We start from the raw sequence: 12,258 nt of genomic DNA, 5'->3' as shown, positions 1-12,258 counted from the left end.
GGACTCTCAACCACTGCGCCACCAGGGAAGCCCTTGACTTCCTTTTTTCATGTAAGAAATTGGTCATTTCTTAGGTCGCATTTCGTTCTCATCTTACTGAAAACGTTGGCAAACAATACAGAGGGGATTCAATTCTACACACTGGAATTTAAACGGGACTGTTGTATCTGTGGTGTTCGTCATTGCCCCCTCAGCTTTTAGCTCCATACCTGACACACAGTAGATGCTCAGTGAATCTTTGTTGCATGAGTGAACCAATACGAGGAGGTCCTGTGCACAAAGCTCTGGGGAGGCATTCTGGGGTAAGTAGAGATGGAGTCTAGGTTCCTATCTTCAGAGCTCACAGCCAAGCTGGGGCTGGGGTGGGACTATGGACAGGGAATGGGCACTATGTGCTGGGCACTGTTTAAGCCCTTTACTTGCATGAACTCACTTGATGCTCACGAAAGTCTCTGTGGTAAGTACTATCCTCATACAGAAGAGGAAACTGAGGCACAGTAAGAGTAAATAACCTGGCTAAAGTCACACAGCTAGGAAGCGACAGAGCCAGACAGTCTGGTTCCAGAGCCCCAGTCCTTAAGCCTGAGGGTACACTGCAGCTTTTAGAGTTGTCCATGGGTGCTGTGGGTAGCGGGGAGCAATCCAGGTGGAGGGAAATCTGAGTTGCTGGTGTAGGGCCTTGAGGTTAGAGTGGGTCCGGTGTGTTTGGGGGAAAGGTGAATTTACAGAAGGTCGGCAGGGATAGTAGAATGAATAGAAAAGCAGGGGGAAGTGACCAACGACAAAGAATAGCTAAATGAATCCTACCGAGATGTTAGAGTAGAATCTGATATAAATGGAAGTATCATCATGATACATGATTTTTGACAACCGTAGATACCACTTTTGAAATCCTACCGTAAGCCAGGAACCGTGTTTGCCAGTTCATGTGGCTCATCTCATTAATCCTCTCTGCAGCGCTGTGAGGCAGTGCTGTTATTATCCTTGCTTCATAAGGGAGGCGTCTGAAGCCTGGAGAGAATAAGTGACTTCCTCCTTTAGGCTATTTGTCTGACTCCTCAAACTCTTAACCACCTCAGTTTAATGCCTCTCTGTTAAATGCCAAAAGATAGTTGAGGACGTGTGTATAGTGTGGTGTTTCTATAAAAAGAAAAAAATATATATACAGGTCTTCTTTGACTTACAATGGGGTTACGTCCAAATAAATTCATTGTAAGTTGACAATATCGTTAAGTCGAAAATGCATTTAATACATCGAACTTACTGAACTTAGCTTAGCCCACCTTAAACATGCTCAGAACACTTACATTAGCCTACGGTTGGTCAAATCATCTAAAACGAAGTCTGTTTAATAATAGTGTTGAATATTTCATGTAATTTATCGACTCCTATACTGCAAGTGAAAACAGGATGGCTGTAAGGTTACAGAATGGTTATCAGTGTATCAGTCATCCGCCTTGGTGACCACGTGGCTGACTGGGAGCTGCGGCTGCTGCCTTGCCCAGCATCATGACTACACATCGCTAGTCCAGGAGAAGTTCAAAATTCAAAGTACAGTTTCTACTGAATGAGTATCACTTGCACATCACTGTAAAGTAGAAAAATCGTAAACTGAACCATAGTAAGTCAGGGACCATCTGTATATGAAATTCATAATCTACACTGTAAACAAGGCGTTACCTTTAGAGAGTAACATGGAGGGCGTTACCTTTAGAGAGTAACATGGAGGGAGCCAGGGTAAGATTCACTTTTTCCCTTTCCCTTTACACACTTTCTGAATTATTTTCATCCTTTATAATAAACTAATGAATATATAGTGATTTAATAATAAATTAGTGAACATTATCTTAAAAGTAAAGTATTACTTTTAGCTAAAATAAAAGCTGGTGAGGACCAAATTCACAAAATTATTATAGGAATTTGGTTTATTTTATATATATTGAGACCTATTAAAAGGTTTTTGAACATGGGGGCAATTCTGGGGAGTAATTACTGAAAAAAGAAAAAATATGGGTCAGGTTGGTTTACTTGTTTTTTGTTTTTGTTTTATTTTTTCCCTTTTTATTCCCTTTCATCATTATTGACACGCCACAGGATCAAGCATTGTTTTGCTCTGTTGGTTTCCAAAGCACTTCACCAACTTCTAACGTAACACAGCAGTTACTTGATAATTATGTTTAGTGCTTGCTTCCTGCCTCTGCCTTAAGCACCAGAAGAGCAAGTGTTTCTGTCTGTTTTGTCCACTGTTACAGCCTTAGCTCCTGGAACAATTTCTGGCATACAGCAAGTGTTGAATCACTTTGTTGAATGAATTCCACTTTTCAATAGACTTTGTTTTTCATAGCAGTTTTAGGTTCACAGCAAAACTGAGCAGAAAGTGGAGAGCATCTCCATATACCCCCTGCCCCTCACTGCCTCGCATAGCCTCTCCCATTACCAACATCCCCATCACAGTGGTGTATTTGTTACAACTGATGAACCTACAATGACACATCACTATCACCCAAAGTCGATAGCTTACGTTAGGGCTTACACTTGGTGTTGTATGTTCTATGGTGTGATGTCATGTATCCAACCTTATAGTATCACACAGAAGAGTGTCACTGTCCTAAATGTCCTATGTGCTCTGCCAATTCTTCCCACCTATCTAACCACTCATCTTTCTATTGTTGCCATAATTTTGCCTTTTCCAGAATGTCATAGAGTTGGAATCGTTCCATATATAGCCTTTGGGGACTGGCTTCTTTCACTTAATAACGTGCATTTAAAGTTCTTCCACGCCTTTGCATGGACTGTTAGTTCATTTCTTTTTTGGTGCTGAATAATATTCCATTGTCCGGAGGTACCACAGTTTATTTACCCCATGAGTTAGCATTTTAGACAATAAAAAATAAATGAGGTAAGAAGAACGCAACTTCTAAAGGAATATAACAGTTGCTTTGAGGGACTTTGGATGGAGGTCGTGAGTGGTTGTGGATGGAAACCGAGTTCTTTCATCCCTTCAGCCTAGGTTTCCGAGCGCCCTCTGTGGGCGGGCTGGGGGCTGGAAGGTGTGGAGACAGGAGGCCATCCATCCCTGCCTTCTTGAAGTTGGCCATGGGAGTAGGGCGTGGCTGCAGCCGGTGGAGCGGGCTCTGCGGGAGTCCAGGCTAGGGCCCCGGGCCACTCACCTGTGGATCCTCATCTTTCCCAGCAGATCGAAGAAGGGGGCAAAGCGGACCTGGTGAGCTCCAAACTGCGGGCCGGGGACGAGGTGGTGCGCATCAACGCGGTGGTGCTGAGCAGCTCGCGGAGGGAGGCCGTTTCCCTGGTGAAAGGATCCTACAAGACCCTGCGGCTGCTGGTGCGCAGGTAGGCTGGGCGTGCGCCAGGTCCCTCCTCCGCCTCCCCCCCACCCTCGCCCTAAAGAGCTTGTTCTTTAAACCTCGCCACGTGGATCCTTATGGCGCACCCCGCCCTAGCCCGCGCGCAATTTTCCTTGCCCATCTTGCAGCTTGTGAAGACATTTCAGATGCTACGGTCTTGTGAAACCCTGGCTTTCCCAGCAGGGGCTGGCTTGGCAGGGTTCACTGTACTTTATACGTTTCCGGGCTTGATGAGACGTGACCCTGATCCCCGATGTGGTCAGACTCTATGAGGTGTCGTTTCCCTGTGGGACAGGAGAAAGCCATGGGCTTGGTGCCTTACGAGCATTCCATTAGCCTCACCCACCCGGGGGTCTGCAGGGTAGGTCATCAAAACAAGTGACTTCCCGCTTTTGTTTGTTTTGTTTTGTTTTTCTGGTCGTGATAGTGGTGGTTCCTCTGCTGGAAAAGGTTTGGCTTGTGATTGGTTATGATGCTTTAGAGTAAGAAGCTTCTTAGTTCCAGGAAAACAACTCGTGGTGAAGGAATTACATATGGAAAAGGAAAGGAAGTTAAAAATGTTTTCAATCATTATTACAAGCCAAGCATTGCTGGAGATGTTTTATATTAACATAGGTAAATATGATCATTGAACCTGCGCAAGAACCTGGTGAGATAGCTAGCATTGTCCTCACTTTGTACGCAAGAGGTTAAGTAAGTTACTGAAGGTGGCAGGGCTGGTGAGTGGAAGAGCGACGAAGGAGTCTAGATGCTTCTGGTTCAGCTTCACCAGGCCACCTGAGTGTTATTACTTTGACCTACTAGGTCCTGGGCTTACATATGTTTGGATATTTCTTCATTAATCAGGTTTTGGCTGCATCACATGACAAATAAATGTTATAATACTCGAGAATGTTGAAGTTGGTGGAACTTCAGGAGTCATTAACCAAACCAGGCCGTTTTTTTGTTTTGTTTTGTTTTGTTTTTTGGGGTTTTTTTGCGGTACGCGGGCTTCTCACTGTTGTGGCCTCTCCCGTTGCGGAGCACAGGCTCCGGACACGCAGGCTCAGCGGCCATGGCTCTCGGGCCCAGCCGCTCCACGGCATGTGGGATCTTCCCGGACCGGGGCACGAACCTGTGTCCCCTGCATCGGCCGGCGGACTCTCAACCACTGCGCCACCAGGGAAGTCCCATGCCATTTTTAAGATGTGAACAGTAAGCTGGTCTTCTCATCATGTCTCATATAGTCTCTTAGGGGACCACTTGTGCCTGCATTCATTCCCTCCTCAGGGGTGTGAGCCCTTGCTCAGGGGAACAGCAGCTCCTCCCAACCGCAAAAACACAGCCGTGGGTGTGGTCCCACCACGTCCCCAGGCTCTAGTGACTCTCCGCAGTGTGCTGGGCTGTGTCTGGTTTCTCTTCAGGGCTTGCTTCTCTGGTGGCCAGTGATGCAGAGTGGCTCAAAGTATAGGCACCAGAGTCAGATCAGGCCTGGGTTCAAATTCTAGGGCTGCCGTCTTCCAGCTATGTGATCTCGGGCAAATTACTTAACCTTATTGAAGATTCAGTTTCCTTATTTTTGATTGGGGATTAGAATACCTACTTTCCAAGGTGATCAGAATGCTTTAATGAAATACTCTACATGGTAACTCATGGTAACAACAGGCGCTGCTGCCATTATTTTTATTATTATTGGCCAGCTCGAGGCATAGGTCCATTATTTGTGGGTCAAGATTTGAGTAAAGCAAGCAGTCATCCCAAACACGGTGGCCGATTTCTCAAATAGATGGGTTGGAAGGCTCAGAACCATTAGGTCTGTTCCATGTGCCCAGAAGAGTGTTGAAGGTTTTGAACTCACTTTGGCACTGGAACCCAAAATCCAACTTGAGAACACTGACATTTGTCTGCTGGGGATCGACAGCGGAATCCACACTCTCGGTATGTTTCGATGGGACTATGGTGATAGGTTAACCTCCGGAGAGGGCTGCCCTGTTCCCTACTGTGAAAAGTAGTCATGCTGGCTTCCAGTTATGCCTTCTAGTTGATGGTGACATGAGATGTGAATCACTTCTTCCAGCAGAACAGGCCACAGACAATCCTGGGGTTGAAATCTGTCCTTGTCGTTCGCAAATTGTGTGACTTTGGGCCTCTTTATAAGCCTCAATTTTCTCATTTATAAAATAATAATAGGAAATAATAATTCCTGCCTCAAAAGGGCATTTTGAAGATTTAATGTATAAAGTATAAATACATAGTAGATGTGCAATATTTGCTCATTATTATCCTGAATTGGGTTGGAGAGGCATGTAGCGATACAGACGATTGCCATATTACCAAATATGCTGGATGCCTGGTTATCAAGAAGCTCCCACCCTCACCCTTTTATTCCCTTCGTGAATTTACCACCGTTAAGGGGCTGGTCCCCAACCTTACAGACCTGGTCATGACAAGTACAGAACTGGTCATGACTGTGCCCAGGATCTCACGGAATTTAGGAATGTTAATTCACATCATCCAAACTCATAGGAAATTGAAGGATATGCACCAGAATGTCAACGCATTAACTCATTTTGAAGAAGACAACTGTAAGTGGAATAAGTATCCCAAGGGGACCAAGAATCAGTAAACTTTATCCCCACAGGAGAAAGGAAGGACCATAGGAAGTCTGTCCATAATTAGGTCAGGAGGTTGCGTGCTGATCTCAGACTCAAGAGTAAAGAGTGGGTCTGAGGCTCCGGAATGTGCTGGCATCCGCGCTGATGGCCAGATGGCCCATCTTTCCATTGGAGACGCGTCTGCCAGGCGGGCCAGACGTTCGCGCTGCTGAATCAGAGCCCTTTCCTCTCTGGACCGCAGGGAATCCTTCTGCCAAAGTGCTCCTCTCCAGTCCCATTTCTTCTCTGCCCTCCACATCAAATCCCCTTTCTGATTGACACATTCTTTCTTTAGATACGCTAATGGGATCGATAAGGTTACTGAAGAGTCCTTGCACTCTGCTTCTGCTGTGGGAAACATTTTGTCTCTAAGATGCCTTTTGAATGTGTCTTATCTCATCTATTATGTGTTGATTTTTATAGTTGAACTCCCTGAGTTTGAGGAGAAGGAGGCAGTCTTTATTTCTCACACATATTTAGAGATGGGGATTTATAAACATGCTTTGGTGGACATGGATAGACATTCCTCCCCTACATTACAGAGAACTGGGTAGAAGCCCCATGCTCTGGACTAATCTGGCTCTATACTTAGTTTAGCTGTCACTTTCCTGAGAAGTCTTGCCTTTATATCTCGGCCCATGTCATGTCCAGAGATTTCATTTCCTTACACTTGATTCTAACAGGGTGACTTGTTATTTCATTTACTAGATTTCCTTGTTTTCCTAAGTGATCTCTATACTTTTAAAAAAGATTGAGGTGTCTTCCAGGAAACGTGATTGGGAGGTCTGCTTCCTGGAGAAATCATTTGCCTAGTGAAAATGTGTATATATATCAGCAGTTCCATCTGTACCTGCCTCCTTTTTTCTTAAAGTTAGTTTTGGGTGCTTGAGGTTGGCACCTCAGCTTGGGCAGGTTTCCTCATCCATCATAAATATGCCAAGAATGCAGAGCAGGGTAGTGGTGTTTATATAAGTTTTGAGGGTGTCTTACCCAGTGACCGAAAACAATCAAAAGTAAAAACACCTTCTTAAAAGGCTACAGTGACAAGAGAAATGCAAAGTCTCAAGTGAGTCGTGGGTCAGTGACCTTAGAAGATCTGCTGACCCATAAAGAAGGCAGCGTTTAGTCCTCTGGGAGGAGGGAGTGAAGGGGGTGATGTGGGTGCTTATGAGGACAGAGAATGTGTCCACTGCTGAGTACACAGAGGCCTGCAGCTAGTGGTGGATAAATGGAGAAGAAATGATAAAATGAGAAGTGAGCCAGAGAAAAGACCTTCGAAAAGGAAAACAAACATCTCTCAGCTGAAGGGAAACTGAAGAAGGAAAACCTTCCTGGAATGCAAGGACAGTACAAAGGATGTAAATTAAGAAAGCAGACTTGTACACAAATAAGAGTCAATACTCCAAACCCTCTCTAAGATCAACAGAGACTTTATTTGGCAGGTAGGTGTAAAATGCATGTCTTAGAGCCAGTAACATTTAGAATGAATGGTAACTAAAGACAAAGGAAAGGGTCTTCGGGTTTAATTTAAATCCCTGAGGGTGATTGCAAGGTGCTTCTAGGACAGGGAGTACTTACTCACTGCTGTTTGCAGAAAACCTAAATTTTAAATTAAAAAAATCAAAGGCTATGTTTCCCTTTCAGAACAGACTGTCGGGGCCTCATGTTTTCACCCTGAGTTGGGACTCTAGTTCCTGTCTTGACTCAGATCATCAGAAAGGCACTGTAACCAATGCCCCCAACCACCCATTTTTCTTGGTAAACCCAACCTCTCAACCTTCTGCATCAAGTTGCTACTTTTGCCAAATGCTCCTAAGTTTGGTATCAATGGTTGGTTTGGCAAAGAAAAATTGGGGGGTACATTTCATGTTAAATGTTTTGTACTCTTTTTGCAAGGCTCATGTAAGCCACTTGGAAGTCAGATTCTTTCTTTCTAGGAGAAAGGATTCATGAGATGGTGATCCAAGTTCGATGCTGCCTGGAAAACAGTCATTTACTTTGATTCTTGCCTCAAAGGACTATTGTGAGAATTAAGTGAAAATATGTATGTTCAGTATATGCTGTAGGTGATTAAAGGATAAACTCTCCTGAGAATAAATTGCATATTTGTGAAATAATTACGTCTTGAAAGAAGCCCATTTTAATCTCTAAAACACAACGATTGGAGGTCCCAGTGAATAGGAAGGCTGTGTGGGAAAATGGTCTTTCTAGGCATAGGGGGCAGCATGTCTGATTCAGAACAGTACACAGAGGGTGGGGAAACATGAGCCCCTTTTTAAAATGAAATCTTACTCCTGAACTTTCCCACCATCCCTGCAAATTTGATACTGCTTCTCCCCTTCCCATTCATTTAGTTTATGAGTTGACGTGTTGGAAAGGAACGTTTATTTTTTATTTGACTGAATATATGTGCTCGTGTGTGAGGAGAAGAAGGGGGTAAAACTAGATCACATTTTACTGGGAAAAGTGAAATTGAGGAGAAAGGAGGGTTGAATTCATAAAAACAAACAAACAAACAATAAGTATTTGCCTAAAATATGTGTACTCCCAGGCTTCGTGACTTGCCCTGTGTTCAGACTCAGATTTCTGTCCTGAATCAGATCATCAGAATTAGAAGGGGCCAGAGTGAGAATCTAGGTTTTGTCACTTCACCCCACGGCTCTGCCTAGAGGTAGAAATGAGGGAACTGCACCCAAAGATGTGTAGGGACTCGCCCAGGGCCACATGTGAAGAGCCAAAATGAGGAAGGAGGTCTCTGAGAAGCAGGTCTTGGAGCGTCTAGGCATCTCGAGCAGTGAGCTAATGCTTTCCACCCAGCTGCCTCCTTCATTTAGAAGTATTTGTGATGCTTAAAAAACAGGCAAAAAGGGCTTCCCTGCTGGCGCAGTGGTTAAGAATCCACCTGCCAATGCAGGGGACATGGGTTCGAGCCCTGGTCCGGGAAGATCCCACATGCCCCGGGGAGTAACTAAGCCTGTGCACCACAGTTACTGAGCCTGCACTCTAGAGCCCGCGAGCCACAACTACTGAAGCCCACGCACCTAGAGCCCGTGCTCCGCAACAAGAGAAGCCACTGCTCACCACACCTAGAGAAAGCCTGTGCGCAGCAACGAAGACCCAACTCAGCCAAAAATAAATAAATTAATTAAAAAGAAAACCAGGCAAAAAACAAAACCAAGAAAAACCCAAATAGACTGATTTTTAATTCATCTAGGAAAATCTGAAAGGAGAGGCGATTCCCCACTGACCTTGAACTTCCTGGGGAGTTCAGAGGAAATGCAGCTCACTGCTTTGTGCACCCCACTGACTCGCTGACTCAAGGCCCTCCATCAGCCTCTGGAAATAAAACTACTTGTAGCCTTACAGCTGCTTCCTCCCTCGTAACAAAAATGGTGATGAAATTAAGTTCACCACTGCCCTCAGCCCATGCTCCCCCTGAGGAGACCATCCCACATTTCTGAGGGTTAGCAGGGTGAGATGACATTATCGGAATGGAATGAGGTGGGTGGCTCACACACTTGCTACCTCCGTGTTAGGTTTCTCTGACCTTTTTATGTCTAGATTGAGTTGTGAGACTGTAGCTCACCCAGGATTTGCAAGTCAGTGATCTTGTAAGAAGTATCTGGTAATGAACGGAATGCTTTAAAGGCCTTTTGAAGAATGCAAAATGAACTATTCATAAAAAAAGGATTTTGCAAATCAGTTCCTTTTCTAACTCATGGTTACATTTTATAAAACACACACACACACACACACACACACACACACACACACACACACACACACCTGCCTGACTGTATTTCCTTAAAAAAGCAGCTGTGTTCTTAAATCATCTTAATCTTACTCTGCTTAACCACCTAATGTCTCTTTTTAACTATTTTAAAGCAATTTAAAGAAGTAGTTCATTAAGAGCTTTAAAAAGTAAATTGGGGGCTTCCCCGGTGGCACAGTGGTTGAGAGGCCGCCTGCCGATGCAGGGGACACGGGTTCGTGCCCCGGTCCGGGAAGATCCCACATGCCGCGGAGCGGCTGGGCCCGTGAGCCATGGCCGCTGAGCCTGCGCGTCCGGAGCCCGTGCTCCGCAACGGGAGAGGCCACAACAGTGAGGGGCCCGCGTACCGCAAAAAATAAAAAAAAAAAAAAAAAGTAAATTGAACAGAACTCCCTATTTTTAAAGCAGCAAAGTTTGAAGGGAGGGTGGAAACTTTTCTAGAGCATAAAAAGCATCTGGGTTTTTTTTTTTCCTCATAAACTGGCAATCTCTAAACCAGCCTGCACAGCACCAAGTTGCCGGTTCTCAGATGTGAGATGGCAAACAGCATGGGAAGAGAAGTCCGTATATTGGGGATTCCAGAGGGAGCTCGGCTGTGTGCTGGCCGTCGTACCATGAGGATAGCTCGATCCCTCTGAGACTTGAAGTTTCTTCTTAAAGTAGAGAACAGTAATAACATCTTCCCTACTGAGTTGCTGTAAGGGGAAAGTAAGATAGTGTTTATGAAAACGGTTCATTGGAATAAAATATTGAGTCATTATTCCATGAGAAGCTTCTGTTGTAGTCTCAGCTCAAGAAAATGTACCCGACTGCATGCCCTTATGATTGTTTTATTTAATGCACTCATTTGACTTGTTTGTGCAGATGAGAACATAGGGCTTTAAAGTTTCTGATTATAACCTTTTCGCTAAGAGGAAGTGTAGTGTTAGAGATCGTACCAACGAGGCCCAAGTTCAGAATGAGGGTTTAAAGAAAAAGACCATGTGTGCTCTGGAGAACTTGAGTAGGAAGCGTTCTGATTCTGAAACAAGTCAAAGCTCCTTGGCGGGGAGACTGCGTACAGAATAGGACCCGCTGACTGCAGAAGGGGCTTCTCAGGCAAGTGTCTTTCATCTCCTGGTGCATTGAATTAAATGGTCAGGTTCTACGGGCACATGTGTGTAGCACAGGCTGAGCAATTGGAAAAGGTGGTGTTCTTTAGCACAACACGTGGCGTTTGGGGAAATTATGATGTCACAAAACAGTTCTCAGGTGGACAGGCAGGAGCCTAGGACAAACAGAAAAGGAACAATAATCTTTTGACAGACAGCTGCAAAACTGTTCTTGAAGCTCCAAGTACTCACCAGGTGTACAACAAACATGGCTTCTTCTACCTCGCCTGGACACAGAAGCCACATGAGAAAGATTTTTGTCCCCTGTAAGTTCCAAGAATTGTCTCTCAAGATATAAAAGAGGACCCCATGCTGTGCTCTATGGCTGAGTCCTCTGTGGAGGTGCAGGTCGGGGGTGTGCGAGTCCCAGTGCCCTCTGACGAGAGCCCTGAGCTGTGGTGGCCCCCAGTATGGTGGCAGCATGGCTCTGAGCGTCCCGTGTGGTACCTCCCACCTCCATGCCTCCCTAACGCTTGTGATGACCCTCTCAGCCCCGCTGCCCACACTGGTACTTCACTTGTCCTTTCGCTCTTCTGCTCTCTTCAGTTTTTCACTTGTGCAAAGGCTGCAAATATCTGGGACGTGAATACAGACCCCAGGCTGCGGTACGGTTTGCATCCCATCTGAAGACCCAGGATTAGACTTCCCCAGAGGGGAAATCGGGATAACTGAGAACTGTGGTAACTTACCCCTTAAACATTTTTTCCACTTGAGCAAGTGATTGAGAGGAGGGGAAGGAGGCAGCTGCAGTGGCCTTCGACCCCCAGAAACTTTTCCAAGAGGCCTGGCATCATGGGAATTCGCTCAGTATGCTTTGAGGAGGTATTTCAATCCTGCTGGGACCAGACTCAGAGCAGTTTTTGGCTTCCCTGGAGTCTTAGGTTTGAATGTCACTGTCTAGAAGTATAGTATTCGATTTCCTAACCAGTTGTTCCTTCCCGTGGAAAATTCATGTAACACGTTATTAGGTTTCCTAAGAGGTATGCAATAAGACTCCCTTACTGTAATGAGAAAAGGGACATTTTTCCTGTAGCACATAATGATAACTGTTATTTTTATTCATTGGGTTACATATGCTCACTGGCTACGCACTGAACACTAGCCACATACAAAGGAACGCTGTATTGTTCCCCACGAAGGAGGTTTGATGATAAAAGACCTGGTTTCATTCCTGGGATAACATGTAACATGGTTTTACTCCAGACAAATGTATTCCAAGCAGGAGTCACCCCCTCCGTGCCCAGCCATCAAGGGCTCTGTTTGAGCCTTCGTAGAGGATATGCAGTCTCAGTCCTGAGATCACACAAAAGTTATGGTGGAATCCTTCTCCCCAGTTC

The 12,258-nt window shown here is 45.1% G+C and overlaps 1 protein-coding gene across 1 annotated transcript in view; it reads left to right on the top strand.

Annotated features, from left to right (window-relative positions):
* SHROOM3 (shroom family member 3) overlaps positions 1 to 12,258 on the top strand; it is a 309,586-nt gene that overhangs the window by 111,276 nt on the left and 186,052 nt on the right. Inside the window, exon 2 of the mRNA XM_065878012.1 lies at positions 3,197 to 3,351. Coding sequence (XP_065734084.1) covers positions 3,197 to 3,351 — 155 coding nt within the window. The remainder of the gene's footprint in view (positions 1 to 3,196; positions 3,352 to 12,258) is intronic.

The sequence above is a fragment of the Phocoena phocoena genome, chromosome 5, assembly GCF_963924675.1.
Source record: "Phocoena phocoena chromosome 5, mPhoPho1.1, whole genome shotgun sequence".
Classification (NCBI taxonomy): Eukaryota; Metazoa; Chordata; class Mammalia; order Artiodactyla; family Phocoenidae; genus Phocoena; species Phocoena phocoena.
The sequence above is the reverse complement of the archived record's forward strand: the minus strand, read 5'-3'. Positions and strand labels throughout refer to the sequence as shown.